Genomic DNA, 22,407 nt, shown 5'->3' with positions numbered 1-22,407 from the left:
GGTGCATTTCAAACTGGATTTCAACACACTTTGAGAAAGACAGTGCCTGTAAGTAAAAATCAAAATAAGCTCACCCTCAGTTCTCTTGTTCCCCCCCCACCATCCCATTTGCTTTTCAAAAAAAATGCACATATTCCCAGGCTAAAAGTGGTCACAATTAAAAAGCATTACCTCTAAGGGAGTGATCTGATTTTCAATCGATCGGACATTCTCCTTTGAAGCAGCCAGCTGGGTCTCTTTGTTAGCCACCTGATCCTGGATTTCGCGGGCCTTTTCTTTGTTTTGCTTTAGGTACTTGAGCTCCGCCTGGTACTCCCGGACACACTGCGTCTGTTTGAGGCGGACTTGACGCAACGTTTCTAAAGCTTTAATATATCTGCGGTAAAAGGGCAAATTTACATTTTCAGCAAAACAATTGATTACACATAGTACCCTATGGATATCAGAAAAAAAAATTAATACAAGTTGGCTACAAAACAGAAAACAGAGAGTAGGGGTTAAGGGTAGCTACTCAGACTGGTAAAAAGGTGGGAAGTGGTGTTCCACAGGGATCGGTGCTGGGACCACTGTTGTTCACAATTTACATTAACGATTTGGATTCAGGAATCGGAAGTACAATTTCAAAATTTGTGGACGATGTGAAATTGGGAGGTATAGTTAATATAAAAGGAAGAATGCGTCAAAATGCAAGAGGACATTAATAAACTTGCAGAACGGGCGTGTAATTGGCAAATGAATTTCAATATAGATAAACGTGAGGTGGTGCATTTTGGTAGGAAGAATAAGGAGGCCACATACTGCTTGGAAAATAAGAGTCTAAACAGGATAGAGGAGCAAAGGTACAGACACACAAATCACAAAGTAGCGACGCATAAAAAAGGCAAATCAAGCACTATACTGGAGGGATAGAATTGAGAAGCAACAAAGTTATGTTAAACTTGTACAGAACCTTGGTTAGGCCACACAGAGTATTGTGCACAGTTCTGGGCTCCATATTGTAGAAAGGATATAGAGGCATTGGAGAGGGTGCAAAAAAGATTCACAAGGATGATACCAGAACTGAGAGGCTATACTTAACAGGAAAGGCTGAACAGTTGGGGCTCTTCTCTAGAAAAGAGAAAGCTGAGGGGTGACTTAATAGAAGTCTTTAAAGATAATGATAAGGTTTGATAAGATAGATGTAGAGAAAATGTTTCCACTTGTTGGCAAGTCCAAAACTAGAGGTCATAAATGTAAAATAGTCGCTGATAAATCTAATAGGGAATTCAGGAGAAATTTCTTTACCCAAAGAGTGGTAAGAATGTGGAATGCGCTACCACAGGGAGTAGTTGAGGCAAATAGCATAGATACATTTAAAGAGATGCTAGATAAGCACGAGGGAGAAAGGAATAGAAGGTTATGCTGATAGGGTTAGATGAGATAAGGTGGGAGAAGGCTCGTGTGGAGCATAAACACCAGCATAGACCAGTAGGACCGAATGGCCTGTTTCTGTGCTGTAGTTTCGATGCAACAACGTGTAACCTGGTTAATAGTTTAGCCTGAATGTTAATTTAGAGGAGTGATAATGAGACATATTGGATTCTTATAGATTATCTGGTAACAATGAAAGGGTTCATTGTTCACCCTGGGTACACTACATTCTAGAGACTTTGCACGCTAAGGACAGGTTTCTGATCATAGGCAGCACACGCTTACCTATGAAAGCTTACTTAAGGATCAGGGGTAGGTCTAAATCAGTGTTTTTGGACGTAGGACGAAATTTAGGATAACGTCATGACAACTTACTGGCATGCATACAGAGTGGGAAGGTATCAAGTCAAATATCTCTTCCACAGGTGTTCATTGGTTAATGTATGCAAGGTCAATAAACAGAAGATAAGGGCATCCTTGCGAAACATGACTTCTACAAATTAAGCTGTTTAGACGATTACTTACATCCTAGTCATTGCAGGAAATCTACACTCAGCTTCACTCATGGAAAAAAAAACACATTTTTTCTCTGAGAATTGGAGCAGAAAATAACTCACCTGGTAGCTGAGAAAATCTCATCAAATTTCTGTTTCAGAGCTTTCCCTTCACTCAAAGGCCAGTTTGAATCTTCTTGATGACAGAAAATGACGTTGTTTAACACAGCTTTCGAGACACCTAACGCACTGATCATCTCCCGGTCCATCTCTGCACATTTGGAACTCAAGCTGACTCTCTCCCCATGCCTTTAGAAAATGTAAAAGATTTTCAATGATTTTTCTCAATTTCTCTTCCTTTTGTGCACATCATCCTTTTTCCCCCCAACAGGTACCAAAATCCACATTTCCTTCTCCAGCCAACAAGGTGGGACCATCTGAGGCACAAACAGCATGTCCACCAGGACAGCCATGCCACAACTCGGTAGTAAAAGGCACTCACTAATTACTCCCAAAAGGGTAGTAAAGGGCACTCACTAATCACTCCCAACTGGATAGTAAGAGGCACTCACTAATCACTCCCAACTGGATAGCAAGGGGTCCTCACTATTTACTCCACAACAAGTTGCTTTCCTTCCACTCATCACCGATTAGTGCAGCACAGATCTGACACAACATATCCACACCTATAAGGCACCACCCCCAAAACTGGGACCAATGACTCCACCTGACAATTGTTTCCAACCTGACCTGGGATCAGAGTGACCGTTACAGCTTGCGAGTGTTGAGCTCCAACCTTCTACCAGCACAAGGAAGCAGAGATTCTTCCTTTCCATTTGATGTACATTCTGCAGCTGCAACAATGCAGCTGAGCCCAGTCACTGACCAAATGCTTAGCTGCCATACTCTTAAGTCCCATACGATCCTCGAGCAATGTCACAGAAGAACGACTTGTAATAACACTAAATTGTGAAGTGACAGTTGTCTGGTTAACACAATAGTTCTATAATGCATTTACAAACATTTTCCTTGTTCAGCTGCACTCACTTCATTCGTGTGATCACCCCCTCCAGGGTTTTGAATTCAATCTTTTTTCCTTTCTGAGTGCAAAGCATTGACCTCTGTACAGCCACAATGCCTCCATTCACATCTCGAAACTGAAGACGGATTTGAGCTCGCACATCAGTTTCATGGGCAACCTTTATTAAAAATAAATAAACTTGTTAATTTTATGGTCATGGTTACTATGCCAATAATAAATCGGTATGTAAGTTAGTGATAAATTTTACACTTGGATAAAAGTAATGTCTCCATCAGTTTCATCCTTTTGATTTATACCATTGCAAAGAATTACGAACAAAACTAGGGAAACTTGTGCCTTTGGCCCTCGTGATGGGACTCCAAGCCTTCATCATACCCCTAAAGTTTCCTGCAGTTCATAATATTCAGAAGGTGGCACAGAAAATAGTGTAACTAGGCAGTCAACATGTTGTTCCTTAAGTACCAAATGTAGCTTGCATGTTGGGAGTATGAACACAATGTCTGGAAGTTCTATAAACTTACATCAACTATAAGTCCGACAAAACACCAAAGCTCAAGACTGGAAGACTCCAACACAGCACCAATCCAGATATGTAATATATTCATTGCAAAGAAAGACTTGTATTTATACAGCGCCTTTCACAACCTCAGGGCGTCCCAAAACGCTTTACAGCCAATGAGTTACTTTTGAAGTGTAGTCACTATTGTAACGTAGGAAACACGGCAGACAATTTGCAAGGTCGCACAAACAGCAATGAAATAAATGACCAGATCATCTGTTTTAGGCGTTGGTTGAGGGATAATCTACTTCCAATTGAGTCATGGACCAAATAATCCTTGCAATCAAAGTCACGAGTAAGATGATTACAAAACATAAAATGACAAATGGAGCTGGGGAAAAGGGAGAATCATTACTGAAAGCATACCTGAGCAACCTTAAGTTTTGAAAAGATATTTCAATACTACATTGTGATTTTTTTTAAAATTCAATTTCTGAAGAAAAATCAAGTGCCTGCAAAAATTATGCAAAAAGGAATTTATTTTTTAAGTTACAGTTTTATAATAAATCAAGTTTTATTTCATTAATTGTGCATTTCTAGTAAACACAAAAAAATCCTTCATACCAGTTGATACAAAAATATTTAAAGCAAAAATAAAGAGCTATGTGTTCTAAAATTCAGTGATGAAAAACCACAGGTAGATTATTTATTCTTACATTACTACACGGAAACAGGCCATTCGGACCAACCAGTCCATGTCGGTTGGCATTTACTCTCCCTGCTCTCATATCGCTTCAGCCTCTTTTCTTTCATCCACCCATCCAATCTAATCTTAAATGTTGACATTATTTCTGTCTCAACCACTAACCCTGGAAGTGAATTCCACAACCTCATAACTGTTAACAGGTTTCTGTTACATTCTGTTTTAAATCTCTTACATTTAATCTATGGTCCCTTGTTCTTGACCCCTCAACTACTCTATTTACCCTGTTCCATCTTTTATCATTTTAAACACTATCATATCACCTCATGATCTGCGTTCTAATGAAAAAAGATCCAATTTTTCAAGTTTCTCCTTCAGAGACTTTCGGAATCTGGCACAAGCTTACACTTCCTGGAAGAGTAAATTCCTTCCCCCCCTCCCACACATACTGGGGCCTCACACCAACTACAGCCAAAGGTGACCTGCTCCCTCCACCTCTTTAATGCTGCTCTGAACCAACAAATAAAAAGGCTCACTGGAGTGACCCAAAGATGGTCCACTTGCCAGTCTTTGCTCCTTCCCAATGTGTGGCTTCTGTTCATAGTGATCAAGAGTGCAGCATAGTAGGGGAAATTACATCTCCACTATTAAGCATATTGGTGCAGCCAATCGCTGTATCGTCATCTAAAAAGAAATTCAAAAATTAGGGCACAGCAATGCCAAAATATCCCAGTTTTCAAATTCTTCATATGCTACGTAGCTCAAATGCAATGAATTTATTCCAAATTGTTCACACAGATTTTTTTTTTCGATAGCATCCACAGTCATTTTGTTGTGGAGCCCTCCCTTTGAGCATCTTTCTGAATTCTCTAGCTCAGGTTTGGCAAGAGAACTTGAAGATACAAACAACACACTTTTAATTCTAGCCAGCCGATACAAAAATTACTGGTGCAACCTTATGGCAAAAGTGCACACGTAGAGGTACCACACACGCACCCCCAAAAGAATAAAGTTCAGCACATTGGCCTATGTGAAAGCTCAAAACCAGCCAGGAAAAGATTCATCATACCATTGCGTAAGTCATATTCCAGGTTTGCAGGTCAAAAAGAAACATGAATGAAACTTTGACCTACATAATATGCATTTCGTGCAGGTGAACGCAACATGACTTATTTCCTACCAAATTTCCACAGAACTTCCCCACCTCTTTGGTCAAAAGTGGCAACGCATTGAACTTTAGTCTCTTGACGTACTGCTTATATTACTGTATGGTCTATGAGATACCAGACATCTGCCATTGCTGCGGAACCATGTCCAACCACCCTTAGGAAGTGGTGCAAAGGCAGAAAATGAGCAACGGAGGAAAAAGTTAGAATAAAAAGAACAAAAGCAGATGATGAATAAATTTTCACCGTCTGGCCTGTTTTGTTTGGAGCTCAGGATAAAAGGATTATTCCAGCCACCAGCCTTGTGCAACCCACCTGGTTGACTGCTTACTGTTGGCTTCAGCCTGGCTCAACGCGGCCTAATATTATTTGTTATATTAAAAGAATCTTGCTTGTTGTACAACTACTCCTAAGCAGAAAAGCTTTCTTTTGGCTATTCAGTTCATACAGTAACACCAAAAATCTTTATAATTAGAAAAGAAGGCAGCCACATAGATCAATTCAGTGCTTTTGTTAATCCATGTCAAATTTTGAAAGTTTGTAACTACTGTTTATGGGCGTTTTCTCACATTTCAGATGTTTATAAAAATTTTTGCATATTGTTTGCAGCAAACAAAAGAAAGCTTAATCATGTGGATTTGGTGTCAAAGTTGAAATATTTAAAAATTTTTGCACTCCCCCAGTAGACTTCTTTTTCAAAGATCTTTTATTGGGTATTCAGCTTATTTCATTTATTTTCAAATGTTAAGTGTCTGCTTCCCTTAATGTGCCTAATCTTCATTTCTATAGATGAAACACCAATAATATAAAAGGGTATGAAACACATACAGTTGGCTCCAATATATGAATTACTCAGTCACATTATACAGCACTGTGGAATCAACAATTCAAAATAAGATCTAGTTCTAATGAAAGGTCATCGACCCGAAACGTTAACCCAGTTTCTCTCTCCACAGATGCTGCCTGACCTGCTGAGTGTTTCCTGCATTTTCTGTTTTTAATTCAGAAGATTTGAGTTTTGTTTCAAAATAATACGGCAATCCAAGTTTATGGCAGCAATTGTACCAAGAACACAAACATTCTGATTCCAAACAGAAGTTCTCTAGATTCAGGAACTGTCCCTCTAGATTGGAAAATTGCACATGTCACTCCGCTTTTTAAGAAAGGAGGGGGAAACCGGGGAATTATAGACCAGTTAGCCTAACATCTGTTGTGGGGAAAATGCTGGAGTCTATAATTAAGGATAGGGTGACTGAACACCTCAAAAATTTTCAGTTAATCAGGGAGAGCCAGCATGGATTTGTGAAAGGTAGGTCGTGCCTGACAAACCTGATTGAATTTTTTGAAGAGGTGACTAAAGTAGTGGATAGGGGAATGTCAATGGATGTTATTTATATGGACTTCCAGAAGGCATTTGATAAGGTCCCACATAAGAGAATGTTAGCTAAGTTAGAAGCCCATGGAATCGAGGGAAAAGTACGGACTTGGTTAGGAAATTGGCTGAGCGAAAGGCGACAGAGAGTAGGGATAATGGGTAAGTATTCACATTGGCAGGATGTGACTAGTGGAGTCCCGCAGGGATCTGTCTTGGGGCCTCAATTATTCACAATATTTATTAACCACTTAGATGAAGGCATAGAAAGTCTCATATCTAAGTTTGCAGATGACACAAAGATTGGTGGCATTGTAAGCAGTGTAGATGAAAACATAAAATTACAAAGGGATATTGATAGATTAGGTGAATGGGCAAAATTGTGGCAAATGGAATTCAATGTAGACAAATGTGAGGTCATCCACTTTGGATCAAAAAAGGATAGAACAGGGTACTTTCTAAATGGTAAAAAGTTAGGGGCTTAGGTACATAGATAATTGAAGTGTCATGAACAGGTGCAGAAAATAATCAAGAAGGCTAATGGAATGCTGGCCTTTATATCTGGAGGACTGGAGTACAAAGGGGCAGAAGTTATGCTGCAGCTATACAAAACCCTGGTTAGACCGCACCTGGAGTACTGTGAGCAGTTCTGGGCACCGCACCTTTGGAAGGACATATTGGCCTTGGAGGGAGTGCAGCGTAGGTTTACTAGAATGGTACTCTGACTTCAAGGGTTAAGTTACGAAGAGATATTACACAAATTGGGGTTGTATTCTCTCGAGTTTTGAAGGTTAAGGGGTGATCTGATCGAAGTTTATAAGATATTAAGGGGAATGGATAGGGTGGAGAGAGAAAAACTATTTCCGCTGGTTGGGGATTCTAGGAGTAGGGGGCACAGTCTAAAAATTAGAGCCAGACCTTTCAGGACCGAGATTAGAAAACATTTCTACACACAAAGGGTGGTAGAAGATTGAAACTCTCTTCCGCAAACGGCAATTGATACTAGCTCAATTGCTAAATTTAAATGTGAGTTCGATAGCTTTTTGGCAACCAAAGGTATTAAGGGATATGGGCCAAAGGCAGGTATATGGAGCTGGATCACAGATCAGCCATGATCTTATCAAATGGTTGAATGGGCACGAGGGGCTGAATGGCCTACTCCTGTTCCTATGTTCCTAATTTATTGCAGCCTTCCATAGTAAGCATATTCGCTGCACAAAAACTAATAATTTGGTCTGATTTTTAAAGCTATCTACAGTGTACTAATTTGGCTGATGTCTTTAAATGAATTTAAACAAATCTTTCTGATGTATGTTTTTAAATGCACAAATTTTGCTCATAACTTCAATTTCAGTTATTGATATAACCATTCTTGTATTGAGGAGATATTAGTGTTATTACTCGGATTTCATTGAAGTGTAATATTCGATGTGTGAAATGTCCTGTGCCTATGTAAATATCCCGTAGTATAGATATTTATTCTTCCAGACTCGGCAGCCAATTTACGCACAGCAAGGTCCCACAAACAGCAACCAAACAATGACCAGATATTCTGCTTTAGTGATGTTGGTTGAGGGGTAAATATTGGCCTGGACACTGGGGAGAACTCCACTGCTCTTCTTCAAAATAGTGCCAAGGGATCTTTTACGTCCATCTGGAGTAGGCAGACATCGGTTTGATGTCTCATCCGAAAGACGCACCTCCGACAGTGCAGCAACCCCTCAGTACTGCACTGGAGTGCCAGCCCAGATTTTTTGTGCTCAAGTCTCTGAAGTAGGACTTGAACCTACAACCTTCCCACTCAGAGGAGAAAGTGCTAATAATGAGCCAGCACTGACATCTACGATGGGCAGAAATATCGCTTCACAAGTACAACAAACTCGTCAGGAATTTCCTTCAAAAATCTTGCAAATTATTGGACTGCAGGAAATACAACCTGAAGAAAACACTTATGGATTGATTCAATTACTTAGATATTTATTTTGCTGATATTTTGCAGTGTTTTTCTGTTTCTGTGGAATTATTTTACTTGAAAATAAATCTGAGTGGGAGAATCCCATGTGGTACATTATAGCGTCATTAAAGAGTAATCATTAGCCCTCTGGCACATTATCACATTCACAGCACACATATGGATGATTCATAGGAGATATGTCATGGAAACTGCCTATTTGCTGTGAACACAAGTTAAAAGTGTGGGGGAAAAGCCCATTAACATCAACCTTCGTGCAAAACATGAGCAGAAGGATACGTAATCATATCTGCATCTCTTTCCTTGCTTCTTAAACATGGCTGTATTTTTTACGCATGACTGGTTCTCTATGTTATTTTTAAATTGGTTATCTATAACTACATTAAGCTAGATCCTTTCTGGGAAGGGAGGATAAAATCTCAGCGTCACACATTGACATGCGTAACTTCCTGTCCTGCTTACACACATCAGAGCTTCTTTTAATATTCTGACATGGCCTGGTCTTCAAATATGTGTGCAAATCTGACCTTTCTTTTTTTAAGCAGGGATTATCTTCTTTTGATCTTTGACGTAGCCTGTTTGAGTCTCACAACCGTAACAGGTTCACTGCGTTGTGCACCTTAAGCTTCCATAGACAACCAAATAGCTAGAGAGGCCATAATTGATGAAACACTTCTTCATTCAGGATATGCATCTGCTAAGAGTTGCGCCCAAGTAGATAAATTGCAGCATGGAAATAAAACTGAGTACAAAAGTTTGGAAAAATGTTTCCATGCTGACGCTAATCAAGACCGTAATACTGACCTCAACAAAAAGGCTGATGAATTCGAACAGAACTTGCATAGCAACTTAGCGTCTACCTTTAAGGTGGTCAGGTTTTTTGCATTCAGAAGATTACTTCATGAGATTGCAATCAAAAAGACAGGTAGCTTCTTCGGTTCATCAGAAGAGGAAACAACGAAAAAGGCGTCAAGAATATTCCAGGTCGTGTTAAACCATCCCATTTCTGTCCCCGGTCTCGCTTACATGCCTGACTTGCCTCGTCTCTGAACACAATTACATCCCCGCCCATGAAATGAAGATCTCTATTAAATAACTCAAGGCTGCTGTATGTGACTCCGTGCATCTGAAATAGTGAAATGTAACATTGGCGCAACCTCTGCACTCATTTCTTTTCTCATTTTGCAGTCATTCAAAAGTCAGGTCTCTTATCAAACTTTGAGAAGTACACTCCAAAACTCTAATAAGGGCACTTTAAGCCTTTATGGATGGATTCCAATTGTTTGTATTGAGCTGATTCAATAACCTGCTGTATTATTTGGCTTCTGTGTATTAATTAACTTGCAAATAAATCTGACCAAGTACTTTTAGCCAATACATATTGGTCCATCAATGCATTATTTTCCACTTCTAGGGCGAGGCGGTAGAACATGATTGGAATACCCTGTGACCTCTGGTGAATTCTATATTGCAATTAGGGGTAACTGTTAATCTTGTGCATGCTATCCCATATATATGTTATCCAAATGGGTGTAGGTTTTGAACCATGGAAACCATCTTCTGCTATGAAGACAAGAAAAAACTGTTGGCAAAAAGCTTAAACCATTAATAGGGTCAACTTGCTAGTTCTGCCACCATATGAAGAGAAATCTTATAGAAAACCTCTCATCTCTATCAGTGCCAGTTTGGCCGTTGGTAGCACTCTCACCACAGTTAGAAGGTTGTGGCTTCAAGCAGCATTCCAGGATTAGAGCATATAATCTAGGCTAATATATCAGTGCAGTACTAAAAGATTGCTGCGTTGTCGGTCTTGTCATCTTTTGGCTGAGACTGGCTTTTTGAGGAGCAGGTTCTCCCACAGTGCTGGCCGACCTTCACTGCTCAACCAACATCACCAAAAACAGATTAACAGGTCAGTTATCTCATTTGCTGTTTGTGGGATCTTGCTATTTGCAAAATTAGCTACCGTGTTCACCTACATAATAAGAATAACCAAACATTTAAAGTAATTAATTTGCCGTGGAGCATTTTGGAATGTCCAAATGAAAGGTACAATACAAAATCGAGTTATTTGTTCCTTTCACGCTACATTCTTTTCTTTATTCTTTGGCCCCAACAGTTCCCTTATGCAGCCAACCTTGTCCTCCTTCACATTACTGCAGTGACAGATGCAATAGCAAGCCCACTGTACTGGGCAGCAACACACATTGGCAAAATTCCAACATACTGTATGTACCATTCCACTTCTAAACTGAAGTTGAATTATTTTAGTTTCTTTAATAATATGAATAAAACTTTAGAGTCCCTGGTACGACAACTTTGAACGGAAATATTTACAATGAGGATGGTAAAAAGTAAAGCTTTGCTTTTATGGGTTAAACTGTCAATTTTTACTACAGTAAATCATGTAAAGTGCTTGTTTGAACTGCAGAATCAGCTTTTCGGACAAATGTGGCCTAAGGAATTATTAAAAGATCTATTTGCTTTTTGTCTCCCCTGTATCAGCATCAGTTATTAAACTAGCTGTGTTGTGGTTGATAAAGGGAAAACACCATCAAATCCAACCATTTGCCATCAGGATTCCAAAACTACAGCTCTTCTGCCAAGTAGAAGCAAGAAGCAAGACCAAATCCTTATTACTTAAACACTAACCATTCAGAAACAAAAGCGACCTATATACAGTAAATGCCATTGTATTGCAATTGGCTACACGAGAGCATTTAAAACTGCCGATATAATTTAACAGGGTGAAGATTTTTTAAAAATTATTCCACTGAAGACAAGTCATTTTATATATGGTTAACAGCTGGAAATTGCTGATGGTTATGAGCAATTGGAGTGTCTGGATTTTGACGGCATTGCTAGTATATCTTTGAATCAAAAAATCATTTTAAAAAAGGACAGATTAAATCATTTCAAACGCGTTAAAGATATCATGTGCACCATCACAAATCTGCCCTACCTTTGGGTCATGCACAAATGTTTGCCCTTTGGTTCCAGGAGGGAAGTCACTTGTACAAATGTACTTCAGGCACTCGATTATTGTCTGCAATTGAAACCAAAAAAAGGTTAAAAATATGCAAACAAAATAAATGTCTGATTTCATTACAGTAAGTTGTGTGTAGCTGTAACATCAAAACTGTTCAAAAACTCCACAATATATTTTTGATAAATTAGCACAAACCAAATAGTCAAAACCAGTGACAATTAGTGATAGGTAAGTATAGGATAATGGAACACTTTCTATGGAACACCAAGGAATGGAACACTTTCCCCTTCCAGAAGCAGCATCAAACATTCCGAAGCAAGATACAGCAGACCAGACGCTAAATAAAGCTCCCTCTGCTCTGCTCCGCTCCACACACACAGCTTGACGCTCCTATAATCTCAGAAGCAGCAAACTCTACTGCACCATTAACTTTTCTATTCACACATCATTCATTCTTGTAGCCTGAGTGACACTTCCTACCTGCTGGTAATTAATGTCACAGGCCCATACAATGAGATTACCCAAACTCATTTCATGCAGGGTCCGTATAGCTATGGGGCAAGGCAGGGAACGGGAACGAGAGAGAAATTAATTCATACCATCAATCTAGCAGTCTAGGCTAGATGTGAATCCATTCTACGTGATCGCTTATTTTAACAATTTACTCCACCTCTCTTTCAGTTTGTGCTCATTTAATTCATTTTGGCTTAAGTTTCGGCCCCTCTTCATTTGTTTTGTCTCTTGTATCATCACAGTCAACACGACCGACACTGAATAGAACAGTGCTCAAGACAGCCGTGTTTTAGGACCAACCTTATATATTACAATGGTCTCTTCCAGTCTCTCCAGCAGTGGAACTTACCGTTTTTCCAGCACCATTTGGTCCCACCAGAACGGTTAATGGTGTATAGAAGGCGATAACCTGCTTATTTTTGTCATCTATCCCAAAACTCCTCACACCCTGAATACTCATCTTCTCAATTTTGGACATCTTGCTGGTTGTTAATCTTCGCTTGCTCCTGATCTTGTAAACAAATGATGCAGATCCTAGAACATGAAATAATTTCTTCAATTAAAAAGATTTAGGTGCCTCAATTCCATGCCTATGTTCATTTTATTGAATGTCAAAAGAGGCCACCTTTAAGGCAGGCATTAACAGGATCTGAACTGCAGTTAGGAAGTCATACTACAGTCCTTTAGCCCTTTAAGTTATCCATACAGATAGAAGGATTTAAAATACAAAGTCATGAGCCATGAAATAAAAATATTAAATGGACTGAATGCTTTATAATCATCCAAAGCATCGCATTTTCCCATTAAGAAAAGTCTTGGGCAATTGCTGTTGATGAGATTTGGAGATATTTGATCATAAATGATTTTGTAAACATATTATTCCATCTCATTGACAGCAAATCAGTAGCTACGATCTTGCTCTCAAAACAATATTTAGAAGGCATAAACAACCTCCTCACCAATTTCTCAGTGAATTTATAATATATAGAGTAAAAGAGCCACACAGACCTGGAAAAGTCTCAGCATCAATCCCCAGTCTGTGCTAAAAGGGTTAAATTATGAGAACAGGTTGCATAGACTAGGCTTGTATTCCCTTGAGTACAGATTATGGAGTGATCTAATTGAAGTGTTTAAGATAATTAAAGGATTTGATAGGGTAGATAGGGAGAAACTATTGCCTCTGGTGGGGGAGTCCAGAACAAGAGAGCATGACCTTAAAATTAGAGCTAGGCTATCCAGGGGTGATGTCAGGAAGCACTTCTTCACACAAAGCGTAGTGGAAATCTGGAACTCTCTTCCCCAAAATGCTGTTGAGACTGGGGGTCAATGGAAAATTTCAAAAGTGAGATTAATAGATTTTTGTTAGGCAAGGATATTAAGGGTTACGGAACCAAGGAGGGTAGATGGAGTCAAGATACAGATCAGCAGTGATCTAACTGAATGGCGGAACAAGCTCAGGGGGTTGAATGGCCTACTCCTGTTCCTATGCTCCTATGTGCTGAATTAGCCGACGTCAGCTGGACAACAGTAAGAGCATACCCCTAGATTATGGAGAAAAAAGGTTGCCATGGGGTTCCCACTTCTGACAGCTATCCAGCAACATCTGGTGTGCACACCGGGTAAAATTAGGATCTAATAATATAGCGTTTCAGTCTGTCTTGTGTTCACAATGAATATAATTCTCAGATTTAACAATTAGTGCAGCCGGAAATTTAAAAGAACCTCCTTAGGTAAAGTCTAACTATGCTAATTGCCCTTTATAGCTCATTAAAGCCTCCCTCTCTCCTCATTGTAAAAATCTGTTTCTTGCTCCTTCTTTGCCAACGTGAATTATAACAAGATAATTATAATTACTACCGATTATTGCCATTCATCAATTTTATTGTACCAACATGTCACATGAAGAAGTAAGGACATGGTGTGCAAACACACAACCGCAATGGAGGGGCAAGTGCAAGGCATACTATTGCTACCTGCCCACAGCCAGCTGCACAACAATAAAGGCCTTGGAGTGGCTCGCTCACTTGCCTCCCTTCTTAACAAGACAATGGCTGTGGGGAAACAAGTAAAGTTTTTTGATTCTAGACATGAATTGCTTCTTTTCAGCACCAGGAACTCTTGATTGTACCGCAGGTCACACGCTACTGATGTGCGAAAACTTTGGCACAATGTGTCAAGTCTTGAGTCATTTCACAGCATTGGAATCCAGTTTTAAAATAAGCATCACAGTGTACAGGAGGAATTTCACATTTGACACCATTGTCATTCGATTTATTGCAGAGTGCAGCATTTTCGTATGAACTGCTATGCAGGTCAAAAAATTGCTACTTCTCAAACACAGCCAGTGAGACACTCTAAAATCTCAACTGACAGATTGGAAAGCTTGAAATTAATCTCCAAATTGCATTCTTTAAGAATGAAGCTACGTTCAGCAATTGGTTGGGGGGGGTGGGGTGAAGGGGTTAAACTTTATTGCAGGAGACCAAATGTTTAAGAAAAAAAAAGTATAAAGTGAGCCTAGAAACTGCGAATAGATGGCAGGCTTAGAAACCACATTACTACAAGGATAGGATGAGCCTATAATTATATAGCAGCTTACCACATCCTCAGAACATCCCAAAGCTCTTTACAACTAGTTATGTGGAAGTGTAGTCACTGTTGTTAAAGTAGGCAAACTGACCTGCGCTGCACAAGAGCATTGTGAAAGGGTTACTGTACTCGATAAAGCTCCCTGTAACTGGCAGTCTTGGAAACATTGAAACTCATGCAGCAAAAATAAAGTACGGAAAAACAGGCTTCAGTCAAGCGTTTCTGTTCAAATTTTAATTTTTTTTGAAGTAATTCCTGTGTGAGTTATGGCACACAAGGAAGCGAGAGTTCTAAAAATGGATCATTTTTGACCCGAAGGATAGAAATTTCCTGTCACACAGATAAGTCCAGCAAAGTTTTCAACAAATATACAAGAACATTCCATTCACAACTCTGTCCTATAAAAAGGCCACTGAACATCTGTCTAAGAAGTACTACAAACAGGAACCTTCCCTCCTGAAAACTATTTCTAGCTGCAGCTTCTGGACTTCCCCCATTGCTTTATTTTTTTACAACAACTTGCATTTGTATAGCACCTTTAACGTAGTAAAACGACCCAAGGCATTTCACAGGAGCGTTATCAAACAAAATTTGACACCGAGCCACATAAGGAGATATTAGGACAGGTGACTTAAAGCTTGGTCAAAGAGGTTTTAAGGAACTTCTTCAAGGAGGAGAGAGGGGTAGAGAGATGGAGGGTTTTAGGAAGGGAATTCAAGAACTTAGAGCCTAGACAGGTGAAGGCACTGCCGCCAATGGTGGAGTGATGAAAATCGGGGATGAGCAAGACCCCAGAATTGGAGATCTCGGAGGGTTGTAGGAGGTTATTACTATACTTTATAATTTACTTCACATAACTTAAAACAAATACTTGCTTGAAACTTAAGTATGGCGTGGCTAAAATTACTTCAAGTTTCATATTTAACAAGTAAATCTATATACGACACTGAAAATGTTCCAGAATTGACATCGACACTTGTGGCACACTTTTGAGAGTGAATTAATTAGCAGCAATCTAGTTTGTAGTCAATGACAAACTAGCAAACTGCCATGGGGCAATTTGCCAATTCAGCATTGGACAATACTGAAATAAATTTGCAGATGTGAAAGTGAAACTTCATGAGAAAGTGATGGCAAACTAACTACACTGGTTACTTACTGGCCCCACCTCACTACTTTGTGTTTATTCTGTTGAAAGGACTGATATTTTTGTGGTTTTAAGGTCTGCAACTACACATTAAACTTTCAGTTGGAGATTCTTCAATCAAAAACCCTTATTAGAAAATAGCGATTACTACAGCAAAAGTAGAATCTATAAAGAATCCAAAAGAATGGGAATCTTCTCCATAGAAAAGTGGGCTTAATGGCCCTTAGCGACCTTTTCTTATTCAATTATTTCTTACATTTAATGTGAAAATAATCTACACTGAGATACAAGGCAGTAATTCAACTGAGTCGTTCTAGACATACCATAAATGGCAGGTGCAAAGACCCAACAGCGCCCAAATGTTAAAAAAAAACGATTTTCTTAAAGTTGCTACCAGCGATCCATTATTCTTGTTGCACATCTGATTTTCTTCTGAAAAGGAATCATCTTGCGTGGAACACATTGAAAAAGCAGCAAGTATTTTTCATAGATCAAAAAGTAACAAAGAACGACAGTAAAAGGAAAAAGAAAAAAAAAACTGCCAAGTTGGAATCTGAAAAACAAATTCCTGGAATGCACAGCAGGTGAGTCAGCATCTAGAAAGAAAAGACTAGTTAACGTTTCAGGTAAAATTCTTCTTCAGAACCCAAAACGGACAGCTAAACGACCATTTTAGTAGAATTGGGGGGGGGGGGGGGGGGGGTGGCGGAAGGAAGGAAGGGAGAAGAAAAAAGATGCTCTGATCAGAGAGAGTAAGTTAATGAGTTGAATGACTTGTAACTCCAGGAAGGGATTATTATTTAATTGGAAAGAAAATAATGTACACAGAAAATGAAAAAGATCTGGCGGTCCTGATTGGCAATAAATTCAAATTATCGAAACAATGCTCGGTGGCAGTAAGTAAAGTTAATTAAGGAAAGCCAGCATGGATATGTTAAAGGCAAATCGTGTTTAAATAACTCGATTGAGTTTTTTGATGAGGTAACAGAGAGGGTTGATGAGGGCAATGCGGTTGATGAGATGTACATGGACTTCCAAAAGGCGTTTGATAAAGTGCCGCATTATAGGCTTGTCATCAAAGTTGAAGCCCACGGAATAAAAGGGGTAGTGGCAGCATGGATACAAAATTGGCTAAGTGACAGGAAACAGAGTAGTGGTGAACGGTTCTTTTTCAGACTGGAGGGAGGTATTCAGTAGTGTTCCTCATGGGTCGGTACTAGGACCACTGCTTTTATTGCTATATATTGATGAACTGGACTTGGGTGTACAGGGCACAATTTCAAAATTTGCAAATGACAAAACTTGGAAGTGTAGTGAACAGTGAGGAGGATAGTGATAGACTTCAAGAGCACATATTCACTCAAGTTTAGAAGAATGAGAGGGGATCTCATTGAAACATATAAAACTCTGACAGGGCTAGACAGACTGGATGTAGGGAGGACTTTTCCCCTGGCTGGGGGGTCCAGAACGAGGGGTCACAGTCTCAGGATATGTAGGATTAAGATGAGGAGAAATTTCTTCTCTCAGAGGGTGCTGAACCTGTGGAATTCTCTACCACACAAGGCTGTGGAGGCCAAGTCGCTGAATATATTTAAAGGAGCTAGATAGATTTCTAGACACAAGAGGCATCAAGGGGTATGGGGAGAGAGCAGGAATATGGTATTGAGATGGAGGATCAGCCATGATCATATTGAATGGCAGAGCAGGCTCGAAGGCCGAATGGCCTACTTCTGCTCCTATTTTCTATAGACAGGCTGGTGGAATGGGCAGACAGGTAGCAGATGAAATTTAACACAGAAAAGTGCAAAGTGATATATTTTGGTAGAAAGAAGTGAAGCAATATAAACTAGCGGGCACAATTCTAAAAGGGGTTCAGGAACAGAAAGATCTGGAGGTATATGTGCACAAATCATTGAAGGTGGCAGGGCAGGTTGAGAAAGCAGTTAAAAAAGCATACAGGATCCTGGGCTTTATAAAAAGAAGCATAGAGTACAAAAGTGGGAACAGGGTACTGAGTTAGACAATCAACCATGATCATTTTGAATGGCGGAGCAGGCCCGAAGGGCCGAATGGCCTACCTTTGCTCCTATGTTTCTAAAAGCAATGAAGTCATGATGAACCTTTATAAAATACTGGTTCAGTCACAACTGGAGTATTGTGTCCCATTCTAGGCACCACACTTTAGGAAAGATGTGAAGGCCTTAGAGAGGGTGCAGAAGAGATTTACTAGAATGGTTCTAGGGTCGAAGGACTTCAGTTACGTGGATAGACTGAAAAAGCTGGGGTTGTTCTTCTTAGAGCAGAGACGGCTGAGAGGAGATTTGATAGAGATATTCAAAATCATGAAGGGTCTAGGCAGAGTAGATAGAGAGAAACTGTTCCCATTGGCAGAAGGGTCAAGAACCAGAGGACATAGATTTAAGGTGATTGGCTAAAGAACCAAAGGCGACATGAGAAAAAACCTTTTTACATTGCGAGTGGTTATGATCTGGAATGCACTGCCTGAAGTGGGGGGTGGAGGCAGATTCAATCTCAACTTTCAAAATGGAATTGGATAAGTACTTGAAGGGAAAAAGTTTACAGGGCTACAGGGGAAAGGACAGGGGAGTGGGACTAGCTGGATTGTTCTTGCAGAGAGCCAGCATGGATTCGACGGGCTGAATGGCCTCCTTCCGTGCTGTAACCACTCTATGAAATCAGATATTGGGATATATTAAAAGATCAATATTGAGTCAAAATAGTGAGGTAATCCTTCAACTTTATAAATCATTCGTGTGATCGCACTTAGAATACTGTGTAGAGTTCTGGTCACCGCAGTACAAAGAGGATATTGCAGCTATTGGAAGGATATAGAAGAGAGCAACCAGAATGATTGAGGGGATGGAGGGATTGGATTTTGAGGAGCGATTATATAAATCAGGCATTTTGGCATGTTCTCACCGGAAAAGAGAAGGTTGAGAGATCATATGAGTGCTTTTTTTAGGATTCTAAAGGGACTCGATAATGTAGACCATGAAAAGCTATTTCACCTTGTCCAGAATTAGAACCAGAGGACACAGTTAAATGGGAGTAAATTCAAAACTAATATTTCAGTGAGCGACTGGTCAATCTATGGAACAGACTCCCTATGGAGACGGTTAGTGGTGATTCATTCAAATGCAAATTAGGCAGATTTCGCTCAGAAAATAGCATTTTGGGATACAGTATGTGTAATTTGAGATATGACACGCGGTAAGTGTTACATGCTTCGAAGGAACAGCTGAGTTTGGATCGATGGCTCCCAAAGCTCTCCACCACTGGAGGTTTTTCTCATGTAATTTCTGGGTCTGTTGTAGACTACTTGATAGAGATCGATTGCTATGTTTAGTCAACAACTCCATTATCGTTGTTTCACACGATGACCAAAGTGGTAGAAGATGAACTAGATGGACCTTGGACTTTTTTCGTCCAGCAGTTCCCATATTCCTATGCAACCTGCTTAACAGAAAAGTCATTCATTTTCTTTTTCGTTTCCCCACCTTCCCTTTTTTTTCCTGACTCTACTAAAATGCTTACCATCAGTTTTCAGTGCTGAAGGATTCTACTTGAAACAGTAACTTGGCTTTTCTCTCTGCAGATACTGACTGACCTGCTGGGTATTAATGGTATTTTCCGCTTTTGTTAAAGGTGGCAGTGATTTAGGAGTAGGAGGCATGACATCACAGGTCAGATACAATAGTATTAAGAGGATTTTTTTTCTCCTAACTGATTACCAGGACACATCTTACAGACCAGACCTTACAATCTTACCAGCAACTAGCAAACCAGCCAAAAGTCAGTAATAGCAAATCACAATGAGAAATAGAATACAAAAGTACAGCCATGGTGACAGGGGGTTGAGTCGAATAGCAAAAGTTGGCATCATTACTGGAAACCCTGCATCCCAAAATTTGTTAAACCAAAATGTCAAGTGAGAAACATAACACGGTTAACTAAACAGCTGCTTAATTTTAGAGTTGTGACTATTTTAATAAAACCTTTTAAGCTTTCCTCTTGCAATGTAGACTGCAATGAGTGTTCAGTGGTTCAGTTACTGCCTTGTAATATACTCAGCCTATTATTCTACATTGTAGCTCAGTTGCAACATCAAGCCACTTAAAATGGTTACACACCATTGAATATTTCACTTTATACAGCATGAATCATTACACAAATATGTTAAGCCTCAAAGCTTATCTGCTGGACAACTTGCAAGTATCTTTCTTTAAACATTAGGGCAGTACACTCTCAAATGGCCAAAGCAATCAATCTCTAGGCTTAACTAGAGACAGACATCAGAAGGTCTCTGCAACAGATTACCTAACAGAATATGTAGCTTCACAACAGATGGAATAGCACGCCTGTGCCTTTTCTTAAAAAGGAAAATTAAACCAGAACTGATCAGTAGTGAAACTGATACCAGTATTGTTAATGCTACCTGTCACTATGGATTAACGTACCTTTTAACTGAATCACTGGAACCCTTACCATTTTCCAGATTCCTTACATTTGTCCACCCCTGTCCATCACCGGCATCTCCACATCATGGTTACCATTTTCCAGCAACTTTATAGACCATGAAAATGCTGATAAAAAGCCTACTGTGAAGCTGCACAACATAAATCAGATCAGCCAGCTGTGTGGATTCTCATTCCCAAATGGTGGTTCTCACTATGTTAAGGAGAGAACCCGGGGTCGATATTGCTCTACGTTAAAGGAAAGTTGTTTTTTTCCTGTCATTATAAAACCTCTCCATTTTAGTAAAAGAACTTTTCTTCAACTTTATCCACAATGCAAAAATATACTCCCACTTTACAAATACGAAAATGACAGACAGGAAAAGACCCACTAGTCCATTTAGCCTGTCCCATATAATTATGATACCTACCGCATCACAAGGCAGCCATCCCCCAACCTCCTGGAGCCATAATCTCCCAGCAGAGGTGAAAAGTCAGACAAAATCCCATCCTAATTAGGAAAAAATCTGGAAAATTCCTCTCTGACCTCTTTTGGGATCAAAACTAGTCCAGATTATTACATAGACCCTAATTTATTTTACAGGATACCTACTTCTTGTACGAGGTGGTCTCCGCCCCAGCCAGATCCAGCTCTATCGCGTAAGGATACAGCGAACCAGAGTTTACCACAGGAGCTGGCAACCTGTTCCACAGGTCTGCTAGTCCCTTCATGATTTTGGAAATCTCTTATCAAATCGCCCGAGTCTACACCTTTCTAAAGTATACCGCCGTAATAGCACCCATCTCCGCCCCTGCCTCAGCCCACCTGATGCTGAAACCCGCATCTATGCTTTTGTTACCTCTAGACTCGACTAATCCAATATCTCCTGGCTGGCCTCCCATCTTCATTCAAAACTCTGCTGCCCGCATTCTAATCCACACCCAGTCCCGTTCAAGTATTACCCCTGTGCTCACTGACCTACATTGGCTCCCGGTGCATTAATATTTCTATTATTTAATTCTCACCCTCGTGTTCAAATCCCTCCATGGCCTCACCCCTCCCTATCTCTGTAACCTCCTCCAGCCCTACAACACTCCGAGATCTTTGCGTTCCTTCATCTCTGGCCTCTTGTACATTCCCCACTCACTTCACCGGTGGGTGTGCCTTCAGCCTTCCAGGCCCTAAGCTCTGGAATTCCCTCCCTAAAGGAGTTTAGAAGAATGACAGGTGATCTCATTGAAACATATAAGATTCTGAGGGGGCTTGATAGGCTGTTTCTCCTGGCTGGAGAGTCTAGAACTAAGGGGCATAGTCTCAGGATAAGGGGTCGGCCATTTAGGACTGAGACGAGGAGAAATTTCTTCACTCTGAGGGTTCTGAATCTTTGGAATTCTCTACCCCAGAGGGCTGTGGCTGCTCAGTCGTTGAGTATATTCAAGGCCAAGATTGATAGATTTATGTACTCTAAGGGAATCAAGAGATACGGGGATCAGGCAGGAAAGTGGAGTTGAGGTCAAAGATCAGCCATGGTCTTATTGAATAGCGGAGCAGGCTCGAGGGGCCGTATGGCCTACTCCTGCTCTTATTTCTTGTGTTTCTTTCTTATGTTCTTAAACCTCTCCACCTTTTCGACGCTCCTTAAAACCTACCTCTTTGACCAAGCTTTTAGGACTCAGACCAATTGTAGTACCCCAACCTTCTAGCTGATGTAAGTTAATTCAGCACAGATGACAAATGAATCGTCTGGCTTGCTTGATGTGTGTGGCTCAGTACCAACACCTCACACTCATCCACAATATATCACACACTGAGCCATAACGGAATCACAGAATTTTACAGCACAGAAGGAGGCCATTTAGCCCATCGTGCCTGCAATGGCTCTTTGCAACAGCTATCTAATTAGTCCCACTCCCCCATTCTTTCCCCATAGTCCTGAACATTTTTCCTTTTCAAGTATATATCTCAGTCCCTTTTGAAAGTTACTATTGAATCTGCTTCCACCACCCTTTCAGGCAGCGCATTCTAATTAGGAACA

The 22,407-nt window shown here is 40.1% G+C and overlaps 1 protein-coding gene across 2 annotated transcripts in view; it reads right to left on the bottom strand.

The window, feature by feature from the left end:
* Positions 1–22,407, bottom strand: part of rad50 (RAD50 homolog, double strand break repair protein) — a 143,003-nt gene that overhangs the window by 118,673 nt on the left and 1,923 nt on the right. Inside the window, exons 2-6 of one of the 2 annotated variants that reach the window (XM_067996065.1) lie at positions 12,510–12,694; positions 11,621–11,704; positions 2,952–3,103; positions 2,028–2,213; positions 172–376 (exon numbers count right to left, since the gene is read on the bottom strand). In XM_067996065.1, coding sequence (XP_067852166.1) covers positions 172–376; positions 2,028–2,213; positions 2,952–3,103; positions 11,621–11,704; positions 12,510–12,638 — 756 coding nt within the window. In that variant the 5' untranslated portion in view covers positions 12,639–12,694. Of the gene's footprint in view, positions 1–171; positions 377–2,027; positions 2,214–2,951; positions 3,104–4,684; positions 4,766–11,620; positions 11,705–12,509; positions 12,695–22,407 lie in introns of those variants that run through there. The other variant, XM_067996066.1, reaches the window with a different exon arrangement.

This window comes from Heptranchias perlo, chromosome 14 (assembly GCF_035084215.1).
Source record: "Heptranchias perlo isolate sHepPer1 chromosome 14, sHepPer1.hap1, whole genome shotgun sequence".
In the NCBI taxonomy this organism is placed as follows: Eukaryota; Metazoa; Chordata; class Chondrichthyes; order Hexanchiformes; family Hexanchidae; genus Heptranchias; species Heptranchias perlo.
Note: the sequence above shows the minus strand (reverse complement) of the source record. Positions and strands in the feature narration are given on the sequence as shown.